The 20527-nt window shown below is 41.1% G+C and overlaps 1 protein-coding gene across 1 annotated transcript; it reads right to left on the bottom strand.

The window, feature by feature from the left end:
- Nucleotides 1-221: 221 nt before the first annotated feature.
- Nucleotides 222-12221, bottom strand: klf13 (Kruppel like factor 13). Its single transcript, XM_004069635.5, has 2 exons — nt 11287-12221; nt 222-1538 (listed from the first exon to the last, which is right to left on the bottom strand). The coding sequence occupies exons 1-2, from the start codon at nt 11756-11758 to the stop codon at nt 1243-1245; spliced, it is 768 nt and encodes a 255-aa protein (XP_004069683.1). The 5' UTR covers nt 11759-12221; the 3' UTR covers nt 222-1242.
- Nucleotides 12222-20527: the final 8306 nt, after the last annotated feature.

Genomic DNA, 20527 nt, shown 5'->3' with positions numbered 1-20527 from the left:
GTTGGGCAACAGCAAAAAAAAGATGTTGGCAGAGACTGGCAGTTCAGGTAGTTCCAGATGAGAGAGGAGCCACTAGGGGAGGACTCACTACACTCCCTCCAGAAGGCTCTGAGTAGCTGCTTTTGGGTGCAGCTGTTTCCTCCAAAGAGGCCACAGAGAGCCGAGCCAGGAGGTGGGAAGTGAAGCTTCAGGTTCTACCTGCGACGTCAAAGAAGGGCGGCTTACAGAACTGAAGAGATCTTTTATTCAGTCATGTCTTTGGTACTTTTTCCAATGTGCTTAGGATGTATCAAACCTTTTTTTCTCCTTATTTTCCTTCCACCTTTGGATAAAATGCTTAGGTATGATGAACAGCTGCTTTGAAACTTTACCAACTCTACTCAAAGGTTTCAAAATGTTTTAACTTTATATATAATAATATTTGCAAGAACATTAGAATGCAGATCTAACAGATCGCTTAGATGAAGATCAACATTTGCAGCGATGGAACAAAAATATCAAGTTTTCTAAGAGAGGGGGCACTGATTGTTTTCTCAAACCAGTATATTTAAAATGAATTCTGACGGATTATTTTTTTCCAACTGTGAAAGTCAAAAACAAAACAAAAAAGAAATAGCAGAGAGTGCAAATCGTGTTGTGTGTAAGGCTGCAGAATATGTTTCGTATGTTTCTCTTCGCCATGTTCATTCTTTCAAGCTAACAAGGCCTTCCCTGAGCAGGGTGTAAAATTCAACCCCTGTTGAATTTCGGAATAAAGTGATGAGTATATTGTGCAGTCGATGTGAGTACTCTTGTGTACTGTGGTATTACAGAAACAGCAAGTGTCTTCCGTCCTGAGGTGTGTGTGTTTACCCCTCCTCTTAACCTGTGACTGGAAAAAAACCCAATAAAAATAAAAAGAACAAAAATGGATAAGACTTATCAGGGTGTTTTTCTTTCCTACTTCTAATTGTCTGCTGAACTACTAGCCATGATTAGAAGCTAAAAAAAACAGACATGTGGTACAGAAAGTACACATCATCATTCTCGGTAAAGCGTTATTGTCTGTTAGGATCACACAGGTAATTGCACTACAATAAGCAGTTATGTACAGTATGGTACACCACAGTAAGCGCAGGAGTAGCAAAGATGGGGGGTTCTGGTGGGAAGGGTTGGACACTGACAATTGTGCAACAAAAGTGTTATGAAGAAAAGGTGGGCCTCACAGCCTAGGGGGCTGAAAAGTGCGACCAGGGTTTCAGTTTAAGGCGAGTTGGCAGGGCTGAGGGTGGGGCTGGAGGCATCTGAGCGGCTGTAGTCGCTGAGGGAGCTGGGACGCGGGGTGCTGCCGCCGTGGGGCCTCTTCAGCATGCCGGGCTGGAAATCCGAGTGGCGGCGGGCGTGCTTCATCAGGTGGTCGCTGCGCATGAAGCGTTTGTCGCAAAGGGGGCAACCGAACTTCTTTTCCCCCGTGTGGGTGCGGTAGTGGCGGGCCAGCTCATCAGACCGGGCAAACTTCTTACTGCAGTTAGGCCAGGTGCACGGGAAGGGTCGTTCTCCTGCAAGACCAGGACAAAATCTGTTGTTACACAGAAGTAAACTGTATTTAACCAAAAAAAAAAAAAAAACAGCATCTATGTGTTTTCATGGACTTGCTTCCAATTCTTTTTGTCTGCACACAATTCAGTTTTTTATGTTGCTAAAAAACATATATTTAGCAAAGTGATCACATTCTTCACTGCCTAACTCATCCACTTTAGGATCTTTTTAGTGGGGAACAGTGTTGGAGCACTTTAAACTAGGACAGCGAATTGGACTCAGGTCAAAACTGAAAAAAAGACAAAAAATATCGCTTGGTTTAGTTTCATCTTTACCCTCCCAAGAGTGGACCAAACTTTATGCAATTTGCAAAAGTTACTTTATGGGGACAGTGTTCTCCATAACAACACAGAAAAAAAGCAACCTACAGACTTATAGAACACTGACAAGCACCTTCTTTTTTAAGTCCAACTTCTTTGAAATTCCTTGAACAATCAGTCTATTTTCTTACTGTCCCTGAACCCCACCTGGACCGGCCGCATTCATTTCCTCAAAAAAGTATTTTCAAACTCCAAAGTAACTATAAAAAGTCCCAGAGACCTTTGAAGAAATGCAAATCAAGAAACAATTGGAATAATCTTTTCCATTTCTTAACCACATTTCAGCTCCACATATATTCAGATATTAAACGACTCTCCAGGCAACCATTAGAAAGTCTCTCTGGGCACAAAAAAAAGTCCTATAATGAATATTTTTCCACGAATGCAACCTTTTCCGCTGGATTTCAGGTGGCTTAAATCTTACTTTCCATTCCAGCCTCAATCCACAAATGTAATTGTTGCAATATGCAAATGAAACCAACGTCTGTCTCCACCGATCGCCTGGCTGCAAAAGCAAACCTTCACCTTTGCTCAAACAATAAAGCTATATATGTATATAAATATATATATATATATATATAAATATATATATGTTTAACATTGGTTGCATCTTTCTCATGCTTGCGCCCTAACTGGCTTTTCACAAGCCGACATATTTACTTTATTTGTCAAAGATGGAGCCCTGACAGTAGTTCTTCCACATTCAGAACGGTCATTGCTCAACACTACATGGACACATTAGGAAAGATTAAAATATGCTTGAAAGGTTGAGACAACATAATCAAAACCTTGTTAAAACCACCCAAAAATGTCAGAGTATTCTCGGGCAAATGCCGGAAAGGAATGTAAACTATATGTGATTAGTGGTAAATGGACCAAATCATGCTATAGTAACTCAAACTGTAGAAAAGACTTTACAGACGCACTACAGTTAGTCTGACACGACTCCTCTCACAGCTACTCCCCTCTAGGTAAATAAAACTGCTGTTCAGTTCGTGAAAAGAAGTTTTTCTCAGTAATTGGTGACTCACACACAATGAATGATTATGAAGTTATTGCTCAAGTATGTTTAATAAACCAGTAAAACACGAAGCCACAGGAGACTAACAGGCTTCCAGCAACAAGACCTTTGATAAACCAGCTAAAAAGTGGCTTGGCACCGCGGTAACAGACATGGTTTAATTATCCAAACTCCAGATGCTAATCACACTCACCATGATTACCCAGCCCATTATCTAACATGCAACTATCTGTGACTCGGCACATGGGAAATTACACCCTCCCCCTGTTCTCTCCATCAGGCAATAAAAAATTAGCTCAAACTCAAAGCCAGATGGTGGTATATACTGACATATACATACTTTTATGCTATTTTCTTGAAGTTTACGCCGTCAGGTTTTCTGTAAAACAAAAGAATCAAGTTGTTTCAAGAGTGAAGTTTATCAGCGTTTTGGAAAAAATTATTCCTGATTCACTGACCTTGAAGTATGATAGAGAAAAAAGATGGTAAAAATCTTTTTTTTTTCGTAAAGAACAACCCTTAAATAGAGGTTTTCTTTGCTCTAAGACAATGCAAGCTGTTCAGCATCAAACTCTACCTAATCTCAGACAGAAAACAAGAACTCCTTACACTGCTATTCTGAGTCCCTTCTACCCCCCTCATCTGCCCCTCACACCCCATTCTGAGTGGTTACAAAACATGCAGACAGACACAGCAAGTCTAGACAGTACGATCTGTGCCCCTGCCTCTGACGCCTCACCTCAGTCCCAGACAAACTCTGTCAGCACCGCCCACTTTTTGTTCATCAGGGTTAATCTTAAAGTCTCTAAACTCCACATGACATATTTATTCGCATTATTTCCTTTTATCCTTTCAGGAGAGACTAAACGGAGGATCCTCCTTCCTGCCTAAAGTTATTATTGATATTCACAGGGCAGCATTGCCGTCTGAACCTGTTGAACTGCAAGCCAGCTGCACCTGGAGAAAGGTGTACATTTCAAAGCCCCCTCCTATTTAAAAAGTCAAGTGTTAAAATGATTTAATGCCATATTAGAAGAGCTGGAAGCCACAAACCACCTCAAAAACCAAGGTAACACATCCAACCATATTAATAATTAAACAGACACTGGAGAGACAGGCCGTCTTTGCCCTGATAAAGTAACATGTAGTGGAAACATCTGGTAACAAACTATTTAATGGACCAAGTTAAATATTGTTTTTTGTGACCTTTCTGACTGCAAAATGAAACATTACTTATTTGCATCCAAAGAACCATTTTTATGATTAAATACAGCTTGGAAATTAGGGTGGGCAAAGTCTGTGACCCAGTAAGTTGCTTGATCCAACTCAGGACTTGATGGTTCCACTGTTTCAACAGACTGCAGCAATTACTCAGCATCTCTGCTGAGGAGAAGAATGCGACTGGCTGCTCGCCTGACCCCGCTTTCCCTCGCAACCAGTTACAGTGTTGCCTCGGCAGGACACCGTGGTGACTGTGATGTCAGGCTCTCCCGATTGGTTATCCCGGCTCTGGCAGCGTGCCACTTCCAGAATCTGGTTTGTCTTTCTTAGAACGTGTCAGTTGCACAGGGGGAGGGGGCGGGAGGAGGAGGAGGGAACGAGAGAAGCTTTTCCCTAACGAACACAGTGACCCAGTTACCCATAAACTGAGTTACATCATGCGGGCAAACTGCACCTTAACCAAGCACCAGTGCCCCCCTCCCCTCCTCTCACCTCACCTCCAAGGGGGTGTGATTATGTCACAGGTGCTCCAGTTATATAACTGTTCTCTCTGGGTCCACTAGGTCAGTGAATAAACATCTCATCCTTCCGTTCTCCTCTTGATCATATCTGAGGAGTTTCCCTATAGAAAAATGGGTAACAGAAATGCAATCTGGCTCCCTGGTGTAATGGATGCTAACTGAACAGGCGAGATCCAATCTCTTTTTGACGTAGGCAGCAGGACAGGAATTGAACCTGATCACCTGCTCCAACAGGAGCTGGATGCATCTCCCCGCCAAAAGCAGATAACATTCCTGATGTGTCCTCATGCACGGGCACAGAGGGAGCCTGTGGAGCCTCTGCGTTAGCCTGCTATCCATGCACCAGTGGAAACAGCACAGCAGAGTGAGAAGGAAATATTCAGTTTGTAAATCAGAGATCACCTTGAGGTTAACCGTGCTCCTCCTCCACAGTGAGAACTAACGCGACTAATGGATTCTGCAGAGCAAAATCAAGCACCCTTTGAACCGGCGTAGACTCGAAGAAGCAAATGAGTCAAGAAGGGGCCATATATCTGGAGTCAGACTGTGTCACAGCTCATTAGAGTTAGAGCTGGCTTTTTTTTCCGTGCCAGCCTGGTGGCACAGCCAGCTTGGCAGTATGAAATGAGAGGGTCACCACAAACTCCAGTGGTAAGACTGAGGACAATCCTATAATTTGGCTTCATGTTTACAACAGCCTATGACCTCTACCCAGGAGCCAGCACAGACCACTCATGGGATTTTGAGTAATACTTAAATGGATCCCTTGTGAGCACAATGGAATAGAGAGGGTTCCACAAAAGTACCCAGTCTCTCCCTTCACACACTGCGTCACATGCCAAGGCGGCATAAACGCTAACAGATGTGTACGGAACAATAAATATACATTCAACTGCTGCAGCCCTTTCTTTCTTTGTTCACAAAGCAGTACATGCAGGCTCTGCGAGTGCAAATGTAACAACAAAGGCATGCAAAGCTCTGTGGTTGGAAGAAAAACAGCTTGATTTGAAACACACATCTGCAATAAGAGCACACGGAGATGTGACTGTTGGTCTGTGAAAGCACGATTTTCAACAACATCTCTTTTTTTTTTTTTCGAGGAACCTCAAACAAAGTTAGTTACAAGCATGAAGAGCAGGTGTTTCAACTGTTTTTTGTTTTTTGCTTGGGTGGGTCAGGTGTAAGTTAGAATCTCTTGTCATCAGTAAGGTTGGTATATTGGCCTGTAGGTGTCAGATTGGGAATAATGGCAGCTGCCTCGCTCCCAGATGGAGAGAACTTTTGTAAGGCATTTCAGTCACATAAACTGCACGCGCTCCTCGTAACTCACTTCTCCAAACGTGAAGATGTGCGGCAGGGTGGAGCGCGACTATCTGATTCCTGCACACATGTTGCCTTACGCTTCTTCACCCTCAAACCTGTTTCAGGGAAAGTCAGAGATAGCCTGTCCCCACTGACCAGCTCATCACATTTGCCTCATTTAGTCTACTCTCTTTTGGCCTCGAGTACAGGCACAAAAAAAACCCTGCAGCCTTGAAGTGTTGCAGGTGGTGGGGACAGTTGCTGAACATTGGGAAGTCGAATATTTTGCTATGCATTTACTTTCAAGTTTGTATGAAAGACAGGCATCAGACGGAAAGCTGCTACTTCCCGGAAGGCAACACCACTCGGTGATGAAAGAAGATAATGGTAGAAGACTGTGTCTGTAGTCTCATGGTGATGAATGGTAATGTGGACAAGAAAAACGTCTCTTTTGCCAAGACTGTAGAACACAGCTCATTTTGTCCCGTGGGCCACACCCCACTGTGCAGAGGTCTGCCACACTTTGATTTATCACACAGAAGAGGGGGACACACCTTACATGCCAGACTCCACAGCTAAAGATAAAACACCCCCCTTATGACAGTACCTTCAGAGCAGTAATAGCTCAAATTCATGATGCTTTAAACATGATGCGTTACCTCTCAAATGCAACCCTTTAGGAGAGGACTCGTCTCCTGAGGTCACGTCCCTTCAAGCTCCAATCGGATTAGCAACAAATACTGCTGAATAAATGACCAACATCAATGCCCGGCATTGACAATGAATGTTCTGGTGTCTAACCCCACCCCCATCCTACCGCGCTCTACTGTACACGCCGTCTTTGTGATGCATATTCCTCCCTCACACGAGGGATGTGGCCGGCAGCTTTTGAGCAGTGACGGTTAAAAAAAAGAGGGGGAAAAAAAAGCTGTGTTCCACAGGTCTGATTCCCTCTTTCCTGTAATCAACACCGCAGCGCGAAACGTGGCCGCAGCCCGGCCCCACAAAACAACAAGCACCCACCGTGCTTTGATAGCTGGGGAAAGGGTGGGACAGGCTGGTGAGGTGATAGAGTTTTTCTTATAAAGCAACTCCAGAACTAACTAAAGATTACTTGAGCCCTGTGGGCCACTGAACACGACACAGTCTGGACACTGCTTGACAGAGGTCATTAATACTACGACAGTCCACTGTGCACACCAGGCTGCTTAATCACAGTCAAAGCAGGCTGATTTTCCAACATTAGCAAGAAACTGTCCAACTATCAGTGTACATAGATAACATATGGGCAGCATGTGCGCCTGCACACGCCTCAAAGATGTCTTCCACAGGGCAGTAATACTGCACCACAGGATTAACGGGCAAGATGGTGGCTCCATTCTGGTTTTATTTACATCCTGTGGATCAAGCAGATTTAACTAATGCCTTCTTTCCATTGAACACATTTTGTACCAGAGCCCTACAAGAAGGAAGGACATCTAGGGGAAATGCTACAAATGTAAAACTTAAGAAAAGTTCTCTGATAATGCTATAGCGCTAGTGCTGTTATTTGCAAATATCTAACTTTAGCATGTTGGCTTGGTAATATAAACTTCTCCTTTAGTAGGATGAAACAAATTAATCTGAAAAGTAGGAAAATTCAAAACAAACCCCTGAATTTTTCGGCTATTTTTAGGTTTTTACCAAAGTGGAGGTTTAACACACTTTCTAGGAGATGTTCAGACTTTTGTTGCTACATTTGGGATCCGCATCATAAGAGACGCTGGAAATCCTGCCTTGTGGCAAAGGGAGAGCTGAACCTTTCCACCTCAGAGGAGTTTTTAGCCTCTTATGTGCCAGGATTAAAGTCAGGCAAGAACAGGAAAACCCCATCTCCACCCTGCTACCTCATCAGTGTCATCAGACATACAGAAACACTGTGTGCTCTGTGTTGCTGTGCAGGCAAATGTAAAACCAACGGATGAAGCCCATTAAATCAGATACTCTTGATGCTTTTCAATATGTAGCAAGGAATAATTTACGGTGAAAAAGTTTCATTAGCCAAAGTTATAGAAACTAGTGAGACATATGGGAAAAGCATACCTTCATGGCATTGGAACCATGCTGCTAGGTGGTGCAGCAGTAAAGGGGTTTACAGCCATTTCATAGTATTAGAAATACCCCAGCAGAACACAAAAGAGGTGCAGACAAAACATCAACTCAATTGTAAAACATGGCATTGTACTCTTTGTTGTTGACAAATATTGACCCTGTTTTTTTCTGAGACTAAGATTTTTTTTAACAAAGGTATTGTACACTGACAAAATGGCTTTTTGTAAAAACTAGTCTGTGGGGGGTCGAGAAGAGTGAGGGGCCATCCCTTGTCTGGAGATCACAGTGTGTTTGAAGGGAAGCAACAAGGCCTCCCAGGGACCCAGTGAACTCAATGACACCAACCCCCCTCCTTACAAGATAGTGAGCCTTGGTCATTAAACAGGAGACAAACTGACAAGCTTTAAAGCTAAAAAAAAAAAAAAAACCTTCGAAAAATTGTGGGGAGGCAAATGTGCCATTATTGTCCCATGAGTCTTTGGAGACTTTCACACGGCACTTTTGGGTCCACATTACAGTTGATTTCTTTAGTTAATCCACTTTTATGGTAAGTGAAAAAAGTGGTAATTAACTCACACACTGAACAAACAAATCAGCCTTTAGTCTAGCTTAAAACGATGGTCACAGCTCAGCTGAAAGATAACTCTGGTTAGCTACAGTGTCAATGCAAATTAACCCTCTAGCACCCCAAAAACTCTGGGTAGCCAGAGAAAGTAAGCAACAACGTGCCTTGCATTAAGTAATTAAAAAAATCTGATTTTAAAGAGGTGCAAAGGTTGAAAATTGTCTCATTTGTATCCATAGCGTGATAAAAAGGTGAAGGTTCTAATTATTACAACCGGGTGTAGTCGCCGTAGTTATAGTGCAGTTGTTGTTGCTTGATATCTCTAGGCAGCTTGATCCATTCAAGTGTAAAAGAAGGCCAAACAAAGTCAAGATTTGAAATTTTTGGGCATTCCCCGGCAATCTAACCAAGTTTATAGGACTAAAACACAAATCAAAATAAAAGACTTACGTTTTCACTCCAGGTGGACACCCACACCAGAAACAATCCCTTTCCAACACTAGGACACCTGCCTGGTGACCTTAGACCTTTAAACACCACATCAAAATCGCTGAAGTATAACAAGGGAATAAAACCATGCACTTAAACTATGTCTAATACAACCTGATGCTGCTCTTTACCAGCCAATATGGCAAAAATATTTGCTAAAAATTTTACAAAATAAACTTTGTTCCCAGTTATTAATATAAAGCATCTGAATTAGTTGTTTTTTCACATTCAAGGAGGCAGACTTTTAAGTGGTTTGAGCAATCATTTGAGAAGATGATAGTAAGATTGTGGTCATTGAGTTAAATAAGGACATCCTGTCCCTGCTTCTTTGTTTGGTGTCAACAACAGTCCTCCCTCCTCAACTAGGAACTGTTCAGCTACACATGACTGTGCTGGTATCCATTCTCTCTTGACTCTGCTAGTAGAGGCTGAAAGAGAGTCTGGCACTTGCTGAAGATTGGCTGAGGCAAGCCCAGCTGAACTCTGATGACCCACATTTTCAGCCTATCCAATCAAACAAGCGGAGAGTCGTTATTATTAGAATTTATGTGACACAAAACAAACTTAAAGCCAGATGCCTCAGTAAGTCCAAATGGAGAGGCAGGCAAAAAACAAAAAAGTTAATGGGCAGACGGAATAATAATGACTGTGGAGAGTGTCACATGGTCTGGACAGAAGGGACGCACGCTGGGCGCTGGAGGCTGAGACCACGGCTGCAAGTTTGGCTCAAACAAGGGAACAGAACTGGGACTTTGTGGGAGACATAAATCGACCAGACATGGAAGGCACCCCAAAGCAAACAGCGAAGAGAGATAAATAGCAATATAAGTAAATAAAACATCCAAACACAAACTCACGCAACACATAATGTTACCGTTTTACAAATCCCAGCCTGTGATTAATGTAAACCAGTATTTAGCCTTTGTAGTAGACACGTTCTGCCCTGCAGCAATCAGTTATGGCTGCACACGTTAAATAAAAAACAAGGTGATTACCAACCAACCACAACGCAATCATGTTGTACACCACAGTGATGACTTTTTATTTCAGTAAACAACCTCGTAGATGCAGGGAGGGGTCTGCACACAAGACAAAGATCCAGATCTTTTCTGCTCATTCTTTTCCAGTCTCCCTGCAGTAGATAACTTGGATATAGGTCACACGTGGTGTCTTCATTTTTTCTCTATGCGATCCAGAGAGCTTTTGTTTTCATTCTGGCATGTCAAGATGATACATGGCAATGATGGGTGCGTGCGAAGGAAAGAGGAGTGGAAAGATGAGGTGAGAGCTGCAGTAGATCAGGAGGAGGCAATGACTCCTCAGTCGAGGCTCAGCTAGCTGAGTCTGTTGCTGGCCAGATCAGCTGGCAGTCTGTCTGGCGGGGGTGTGGCACATCCCAACAAAGGGCTCTGGGCAGACAGGCGACTGCACAGCTCCTATCAACCCCACAATTTAACTCGATCTGTATCTACGCGCCTTCCCCGCCTCCGCCACCTCCCCATATCCTGCAGAAATATGCTCCTTTGGGAAGGTCACACCTAAAAAAAAAAAAAAGTCTCGCTGCTGATGCGTTTTGCTGGTTAATACTTTCCAAACTTTTTTTACGCACGGCTTATTCTGGGACGCGCACCTGTGAGGTAGATTTAATCCAACAAATTCATGGATTTATGTGCAGATCTGTGCGCGCGGGGACTAAATGGAAACGTGCTCTGTTTCTTTGAACAAAGTGTACGCTGCAGGTTTCGCCTTGAACACTTTGTTCAATGCGGTGGCGCGCGCGTATTCAGCGAGGAGGGGGGGGGGGGGGGGCGAGGAGGCAAAGCCGTGACAAAGCTTGGAGACTTGAGTGGGAGTGGCACCGTTTTGTGAACGCCACCTCTTGCACTTCCAGGAATGACAAAACACTTATCAAAAAGTTTAGAAACAATATATTCATGTAGATTTGGTGAGGATTTATCCATTATTACGCACACAGAAAACGCGCTCATCCTTTCCATTAAGGGTGGATCCGTGAATGCGCCCAATGACCCGTAAACGCAGCAGTATAACAAGCACGCATTCTCCATCTCAAAACCCGCATCTCTTAAAAAAGAGAATCAATTTTGATAAGATGACCCACTCTTAGATATTCAAGGAGAAAATGGACAGCTTTAAACATTCACATCCAGCGAAACTGACCTGTATGTGTCCTTAGATGAGCTTTGAGGTGGGATGATTTGCCATAAACTTTTTCACAACCTGAATAGTGGCATTTGTGCTTTTTCTGAGGTGATTCCTGCTCAGTTCGACCTCTCGATCTTTTGCCTCTTTGTTTGGGCAGAGGATCGGGGAAGGTGGTAGGTGTGGCAGAGTTTCCATCCTCTCTGAGGTTCGGCGTGCTCTCATCCTTTATTTTCGCCTCCTCGCCGTTGGGAGTCTGCTGGTTAAAATCCGCCAGAATCCGCGCCACCACGAACAGAGAGGAGTTGTCCTTCACCAGGGGCTCTTTCATATCCTCCCCGATCCGAGAGGAGGACGGGATCTCGGGTTTAATCTCCCTGTTGCCTTTAGGGGGGTGAACAATTGCACGACTGGACATTGAAACAAGGCACTCTGCTGCAAAGTGATCCATTTTGTCTTTCAAACAGCCTCTTCTGCTTCTTAATGACATCCAAAAAGAAAAGAAAAAGAAACGACGCCGTGTGAGGGAGGGGGGCCAAAGTACCGTGGTTCCCTTTGTTTAGTGGCTGTGAGAGAACTGACTTTATGATCTTACCCGGCTTTCCAATATCATCAACATCCTGCGCGAGAAACGCCTCGGACAAAAACGCGCACGGCCGCCCCCCTCCACAGAGAGACAGAGAAGCGCAAAGGCAGCGTCTTTTGTTCAGTGCGCCGACAACAGGAACTCCTCAAACTTGGACGCGTTAACTCCCATTGCGGCGTCAAAAATCTCCAGCACAGTGCGTGAGTCTCCAGAGCGCCCGTTCCGTCCCGCTGTATCCATGCGGGGGGCGTGTCGACCGGCAGCTCGCCTGCGCCGTCAGCGCAGCCGCTCATTCATTGGGTACATCTTGTCCCCATGTGCACCGAGCAGCACAAGTTGCTTCAAAGTTTTTCTACAGGTTGTCTGTGCGTTCAGATGCGGGGTTTGTGCTTTTGGTGACCATCGAACGCAAAAGCTCGGATAAAACGGCTCCACTGTTCACATAATCATAATGCTCTTTTTTTAAATTGCACCAGAATCAAGTAAATAAAAACTATGGACTCTGAAGACAGAATGCTGACCTCAATATCATCGTGTCCGTTTGCTTCGAATGCAGGAGCAAATTTAAATGCAAGAAAACGTCAAATTAAAAATGGAAGAAAAAAAGTGTTGTCCTTTATGCACCTGTTTCTTTACACTTATTGTTAAATGTTTATATGTTTAACTGGTCTGTTTAAAAAAATCATTTTTTTCTCAGTTTTTTACATTTGAAGCTTTCAAAGTTAAAAAGATAGTTTGGCTGAAACAGTTCATCTGATAGCAACCATCTGAACCAGGTCAAACCTCTCATAAAATCATGCAGTTCCAACAGCTCCTTTGGGGGCAGTGTTGTCCAAAACTAATAAAGACCAGATCATTTTTTTAAAGTCGATCCTCTTTTGATCTATTTTTAAAGTGTTCCCAGTGGTCTTTTAAGTATGATTATACTGTTTTTAGCCAAATAAAAAAAAAGTGTGTTGTTTTCTAGAACATTGTTGCTGCAGAGCAGCAGGAGTTCGTTAGAAATCCACCTCAGAGTTGTGGGCAGGACTGTTAGTGTGAAGTAAGCCTGCCCCCCGTCACTCATCTCCTGCTAGCTTACAGCCCCTTATACGCCCAGCCTAACATTACTGGTACAGCAAAAATGGTGATCAATACTGGAACTATCCAGCCGTACAGTTTAGAGCCAGATGCCAGCTAAGACGGGGAAAACTAAGATATAGTTGTTTACAAGTGAATGCATCAGACTGGAGCGGAGCAGGGAGCTTGTGGTCTGCTGATTTTAACTTCTACATCACACCTACAAGGTTTTTCCAAGGGTATACTTTCATCTGCTCCTGTTTCACAAAAAATTGAATAAATAAATACCCAGAAATGTATTTCTTATCTTGATTTTCTTGATATTTCTTCCATCGTCAGAAAAATACCACAAGACGACACATTAAAAATACAAAAAACACAATTTTCTTCAGAGTGGGTCTTTAAAAGGCAAAAGAAGGGAACCTTTTATCCGAGCTGGTCCTCTTTGTTTTTTTCGATATACACCTTCACTTACTCACCAAACAGGATGTACCACAGTCTTTTGATTTAAACTGTAGTTTGTTTGTTTTTTTCCTGAATAAAATACAGTGCTTCTGTCACTCACTGTCTTTGTTTCGATCACTCTTTCTCATCTTCTGGATTCTGGATTGTCCATCTGCATTCAAACTGACACCGAACAGCACCAAGGTTTACTTGCAAGCAAACTAACCCTTGACTTTAGATGCATGATGTTTAGTTGATTGATTTGCATAAAAATTAGATGAGCGTTTGATATCTGACACATATGACCATGTGAGGACCAAACTGCTTATTTTGAAAGCAGCCTAAGATTTATTGCTTTCTTAAAGGCACAGTCACACACATTTGGCCTGAATTGGCTGGGAATGCGGATCAATTTTCCACCGTAAGATAGTTTGGTTTGCTCTTGTGCATAACATTCTCAATAGCAAAGTAAATATAGAAGCAGAGCAAGCTACCTGAGAAGTTCCTGCAGTTCTGACGCTGTTCAGCCCTGGATGAGGCAATAGAAGAATGATGATGAAATCTGACCAGTCATTTATGAACAAACGCCTACATCTTTTCACTCTTAACCACACCTTCCATCGAGACCTTTTAAACTCATTTCTGATTCTTGCTTTTTTCAAATTTGCATTGTTACCAGCCCAACCCCTTTCCCCCAGCTGTAGTGTTACATCGGTGCCTGTTTCATTCACTCCCTTTAGCTCGCTGTCATTGTTTGGTCTTCCGGTTTGTCTGAGGAGTATTCACAAAGAAAGGTACCAAACCCATTTCACTAGCAAGTGAACCAAAACCACAATCTGAACAGACCAGGAGTCATCATCTTAATCCAGATTAGAGGACTAAACCCTGATGGGAAGCAAACATGGCAGTGGGAGCAAGTGTTTTGTTATCCTCAATCCAACAACATGTATCCTTAGGGTACGTCTTTGTCCTGGAGAGCGATGTCTCTGTATCAGACCAGAGTTTTTTCAGTTTTTCTTACTGTGAACAGGTGACACCTATCAATTATGGACTCAAACCCAATGTCCTTTAGGTTTGAGTCCTAAATTCAAATGACACAGATTTATTTTCGACCAACAAAGTTTCTTCATCTGTATTGGACTTGGCAATGAAATGGAGAGTCGGTGACAATTCGTTTTACATGGATCTGTGCATATTTTGTATATCTTGTTATATTTTGGGGTGATGTAGGGTAATTTGTGTGACTATGATGCACCCAAACATATTATTAAAAATTAGAAGCGTTGCGTTCAAGAACTTTGAATTGACTGAGTATGAAGTATTGTCTGCACGTCTAAATCATACTTTGCATAAATCAATTTAGTAATGGAGGTTTAAATCAATTACCAACTCATTGGGTCACGCCAGGCCTTTTATTGATTCAACACATTCTAATTTTGATTAAATGGTAAATGAGCAGGTTGAGCATTTTTCCAAAATGGCAGCTTCCTTTACCCAAACCAGCAACCTCATTCAGACCCCTCCTCTGGGCAACTCTTTAGTCTCAGCCAATTGAAATCCCGCCAGCCACCACCAACAATGTCTTCCTTGGTTTATCCTCCAGCAAGACACAAGTGACACCATTATGGAAGGGAGGGAAGCAACAAAGCTGTGAAGCTGTATTTATCCACCATTTCCAGACAATTATTTCTGCTATAGTGATCATTTTTGGTGGGGTTTGTCACATGCCCAAACCCAATCAATCAAAGAGAAAACATCTTTTGATCATGGTGACACAGACACTGTGCACAGAAGGACCTCACCTCTAAATCAAATCCATATTAAAAGCAAATAAACAAGCTTCTTTCTTGTAGCAGCTGAAGCCCTCGTGTGAGAATGAATGCACACTTTCAGCATTGTGCACAAAAGCCCACACAGCTAAAGTTCCCAGTGTTCAGTGTAAGCAAGGCAATGTGGCATTCAGAGGGCCATCTGGATGTATTATTTTACATATTCTTTCACCACAAAAACGTGGTGTTCTTGTGTTTCATGTGGAGCTTTTCTAACGAAAGCACAGCAAGAGCATAGTTCCTCTTTCACAGGCTTATTTCTCTGAGCTGTGTGGAAACTGCAAGTGTTTATCAAAGCTCAAGAAAGCCAGATGAGAGTGTCAGGAAATGAGCTGCATGTTTTAGAGCCAAACCCATTTGAAGGTAACAAGTGGCTTTCAAAATCCTCTCTTTGAGTAAGCAGAGGAAAAACAGAAATATCTGTGTGTGTGCGTGCAGTTGGAGCAATGTGATGACTCAAGAGACCTTTTGTATGTTCCCAAATCCCAGCAGCAAGCCCCGGCACACAGTGGCCAAACAACACTCAGTCTGGCACCGGCGTGATGTTGTCAGGCAGGAGCAGCCTCATCACTTGTGTTTGCACTGAGAGAAATTTTCTGTGCACATTGCAACTTGAACACTGTCATAATCTAGCTTAGAGGGCTAACATGTTCAGACTCTTCAAAAACGAAAAGTTTTTTTTTTGCAGCACATCATCAGGAGTCTGACAACCACAACTTATAGTCCAAATAAACTCGTAATAATGTTTTCCCAGCTTTTTCAGCTAAGAATTACATATTTCTAATACCTACACAGATGTGTTTGTTAGGATGTGCCACAAACTTTAGCATTACAGGAACCATAAACCAAAGTTTCCCGTAAAAATAAACTTTGACCTATCCTGACATGAAACTCTCTTGGTTCAAACTGTTTTTTCTCACCACATTTTTTGTTAAAATGTAACTTTTCCCAACTAAGTCGACTTATTAACTGACTTTTCATTAGTGTTTTCTTTAACCTAACAATAAACCTGAAAAAGGTCTCATCAGGACTCATCAGGAAAATGAAACAAACAGACTCATATCAGAACACCAGAAGCAGTAAAGCACAGAGGGTTTCACAGCCGTGGTCTTATCAAGCTAGCCTTTCTGTTTGTGACCTGTTTTCTCATCTGGTATATATTTACAGGAAATTAGACAAATGATCTACATTTTTGTAAAGCTGCCTCACACATTAAACATGTTAAACAAACCAAACTGATCTTTTTTCTTTTGTCTAACAATATTGTATTTTCTGGAGTGTGCTATTTAGTGTCTCTGCTGGAAACGCTACTGTGACGCCACAGCAGCTGGACGTTGTTGTAAAAGAAAATTATTCAGATAAGTTAGACAGCAGTTAGACAGCAGACAAGTGCTAAAGGGCAAATAATTTGAACGCATGTTCATAAACTGACTGTTTCCTCCCACTGGGCTCTTTGTGACGAAGAGGCACATGTTTGCCTTTCAATAGAGCGCTGCTGAAATATTGTTCCTTGTTGCTTTGACTGTGAAGTGAAAGGAACAGTAAAGCATAACTGGCTGAATCATCACAGGAGGGCCCATGAGTCAGCCAGGTGTACCTGAAAACAGGTACACAGGTCCAAACTAGATGTTTTTGTAGCAAAGTTCAGCCTGTCTCGTGCTTGAGCAGGTTATCAGGATATACTGGTTATATACTCTGTGTCTGTTTTCAGATCACCATTACACACGAAGAATGCAAACATCTGATATGAAAAAGACAGTACAAGAGGCAACAAAAGGGGCTACATCACGACTATGCACGTGTAGGAACAAGACCACATTCCCTGCATTTTCCTGCTTTTAAAAACTTTTTTTTAATAAATGTAAAGGTGTTTAGAGTGAAAGTTACAAGACAGAGTGAGCTTTCCCTCCTCTGTTAAGCCATCTTTAAATCATGAACATTTCCTCTACCGCATATTTTTTAAAGACTGCTTTTTCACAGACTCAAAGTTTTTGATCAAATATGAATTTTTTTGAGGGTTTCTGTCTTTTTGGAGTCTCTCAAGTTCTGTTTAACAAGTGATTTTTTTCTGTTAAGAGGTTGCAGTCCTCTTAAATCCCAGATACATTTTTCATTTTTCTATATTTTCCCTACTATAAAGTTTTGATTCATATGCTGTCACAGGTGTTCAAAGGCGATCTGTGATGCTTTCAGTTGGAGACAGGTCATCTGCTTGCACTTTGAGCGAGATCTTTGGTTGAGGCCTCATGCAGCCTCGTGCATGTTTTTCTGTGGTGTTCATCTCTAAAGCAAGAAATGGTAAGAAAATAATACATTTGTCAAAGCTTTAGCTAAATAAATTAAGTTTAGAGTATTTTGAAGGCGTATTTTGCGAAATTTTGTCTATTTTGAAGGAAGATTTGGGGAGGATTTGTGAATTCGAGGAATGGATGGGAAGTTTGGATGGTTTGTTTTTATTGTGTAAACTGTTTTGTGGTACAGATCTTTTTTTTAAGTGCTCTTAAAACAAAGGTTGGATTGGTTGATTGATCAGGTAGAGGAAAGTAATGCTTTTCTTTCCTTATTTTTTCCAAAAAGTATATATATTTTAAAATGCTTTCAAAAAATTCTTAAAAATAATTTTAAAAAATAATATATATATATATATATATATATATATATATATATATATATATATATATGTGTGTGTGTGTGTGTGTTTGTGTGTGTGTGTGCATGTGTGTGCCTGTATATATAAACATTTTTTAACTAAAAACATATGAATCACAGAATCTGGACTTAAAGTCTTTTTTCTTTTAATAACGGTTGAGCTTTTACGTTCAATTTGTTATTGCTTCATTTCCTGGCGAGAAGAATGAGCTGTTTCAATGTAAAATGCAAAACTTAGTATAAGCTTTTCACGCCCACAGTGTGTGATAAATGACATATTATGGGATTTGTACATGACAGCATTCAGCTTTCTTTCATTGTGTTGCTTTATGTTACCAGACTAACAAATTACGTCAATGATTCATAAAGATCGGAGCTCTGAAGTAACAACCTAAAGAAGTTTATTTAACTCCAACAGTCATCCCCTAACACTTTATCCAGATAATGTTCCTTTTATGCCTTAAACCTGAGAGAAGGTTTTATGATAATTAAGATTGATTTTGTCCTCTCTCTCATTGAAACCTGGAATATATTATAACTATAATTAGTCCTCTTGAAAGAATCTCCTCTCATCACTTCAACTCTCCAGTACTTTATAGACAAAGTAGATAATAATTGCAGTAACTGGGGGCCTCAAACTACAACTACACATTTTATCAAAAAATGTTGATGAAAGGCATTTTCTTTCTACATTATTCTAGGTATTATTTTTATTTGGTCATCCTTATTGATTATATGAACTACAGTTTACTAGCTGTTTACACTAAATATGTTTTCCTGAAAATGTGTGCAGCATAAAACCAAAACATGTTACAATCTGGTTTCTCCTTCACTCCCATTCAGACCAAAAAGGCTTTTGCCAAACAGTTTAACAAAGCTGCAGCTGTTTTTACTGATAAACTTTTGTCGGTTAGACAAAGAACATCTTTGCAGCCTGCAGAAGATCAAGAAAACTGCTTTAAAATAGTTGAACCCGAATGAAAAAGCAGGTTAAAAGTGTTACAGAGAAACTAATGTCAGGACTAGTCCTCTTAGTTTGACATCTGTTTATTTATTTGGATTTATAAAATAATTTTAAGAATAATGATGGAAATCATATTTTACTGAAGCAGCAAGGTTTAAAAGTTTAAAGGCTTCTTAGCGTACAATTAATACATTAAATAAATTACTTACATTAGATATTTTAGATTAATATTTATAAAAACCTAAATTTCTAAAGGATCTCCTGTCCTAAGGTTATTTTTCAACTGCAAGAGGGTTTTTTTTGTAATAATTTGTGGTTCCCAGGCTTTAAAATTTGCAAAAAAAAATTGATTAACTCAATTTTTCTGTTTTGCTTCATGTTATATTTTTTTCAACAATTCTTTTGCCTTTACACTTTGATTATTTTATTTCCCAAATCTTTTTTTTTTTGTGCTTCTCTTCCCTATTTCTTTTCGTTTCCCGTTACAACTGCCTTCCCATGTGTTCAGTGCAACCTTTGGTTTTGCTTTTCAGGAAAACCTTTTCATTTTTCTTGAAGTAATATTAACATTTGCAGGTTTGGATTCAGCACAGTTCAGTAAAAGATATAAAATGTAGCTGAAAAAATGTTGAGATGGGAAGAGTAGCTCTGGATTTAGGTTGAGTTTGGTTGTCGTCCTCCCTCTACCACATGCCTTGAGGCAGGACAATGACGTACCACCACACAGAGCAGCCTTCTTTAACACTATGTTAATCCTGCTTACCTCCCCCGCCATGCTTCTGCTTCTCAGTCACACAGAAGACATTACGCTCCAAAATGCCACTGACATGCATTTTCATGGAACATTCTGCAGCATATAATTTAAAAAAGAAGAAAATGGTGTATCATAGAAGAGCGATGATATGCATTAACCAGCATCTGACCCTGGGCCTGATGCTGAGCCATAATGATTTTGTACAGCAATCACTGCTGATACACATCACCACATGGTGGTTTTTTTGTCTCTTCCACACAATACAGCTCAAAGAACATAGTGAAGCGGACACAGTTTGTTTTTGCACCCATTTGCTGGTGAGCAGTGGCCCATTCAAGCTGCATTGATCAGTGCAGTGGCTGAAGAGGGATGTGCCTCGAAGGCCCTGCTCTGTTTTGTCTGTGAAATATGCATTTTAGCTGAGTAGTAAAAATGGTGAAAACTCTTCATCCCTATAGCAGCAATGGCGGTCTATTTAGAGAAGGCACTTAGCGGAAATGACCTGGAATCTGGAAACTTAGGTTGGTTGTTGAGTTTTTGTGAAATAAATGTGTGAAAAGAAATGAAAATGGTTATTTTTAATAGTGTTTTAAAGACTTTTAGTTCAGGTCAAAAGGCATGAAATTCTGGAACCTTTCAAAATGTGGGGCACCAGTTCTAAAACAACCACAACATGGAAGTAAAACAGTCTATTTGCCAACAAATAAACTCTTTATTATTATTGTCTTGCAGTGTAAAATGAAGTGTTTTAGAATGCCAGAAAATATTCCCTTTTCTGATATGTCTTTGTGACAACATAGAGAAAAAATGGATTCTGTGTGAGCTGACTTGGTGAAATAGACGGCAAGACTGTTTTCATTCAGCTGATATATGAGAAAAAAATATTTTAAAAATGAAAAATTGGACATGTTTGCAAACATTTTTTAATGGTTAATTAGTTTTAAAATTATTTTTAAATGAATTATTTTACAAGA

This window comes from Oryzias latipes, chromosome 6, assembly GCF_053564925.1.
Source record: "Oryzias latipes strain Hd-rR chromosome 6, Olatipes_Hd-rR_3.1".
Classification (NCBI taxonomy): Eukaryota; Metazoa; Chordata; class Actinopteri; order Beloniformes; family Adrianichthyidae; genus Oryzias; species Oryzias latipes.
The sequence above is the reverse complement of the archived record's forward strand: the minus strand, read 5'-3'. Positions and strand labels throughout refer to the sequence as shown.

What these genes read in the sequence shown, in the direction of transcription:
- klf13 (XM_004069635.5), bottom strand. Translation starts at nt 11,758, where the DNA reads ATGTCATTAAGAAGCAGAAGAGGCTGTTTGAAAGACAAAATGGATCAC. An exon ending in TCATCTAAGGACACATACAG is followed by an intron (nt 1,539 to 11,286) that starts GTCAGTTTCGCT and finishes CTGGTCTTGCAG; the next exon opens with GAGAACGACCCTTCCCGTGC.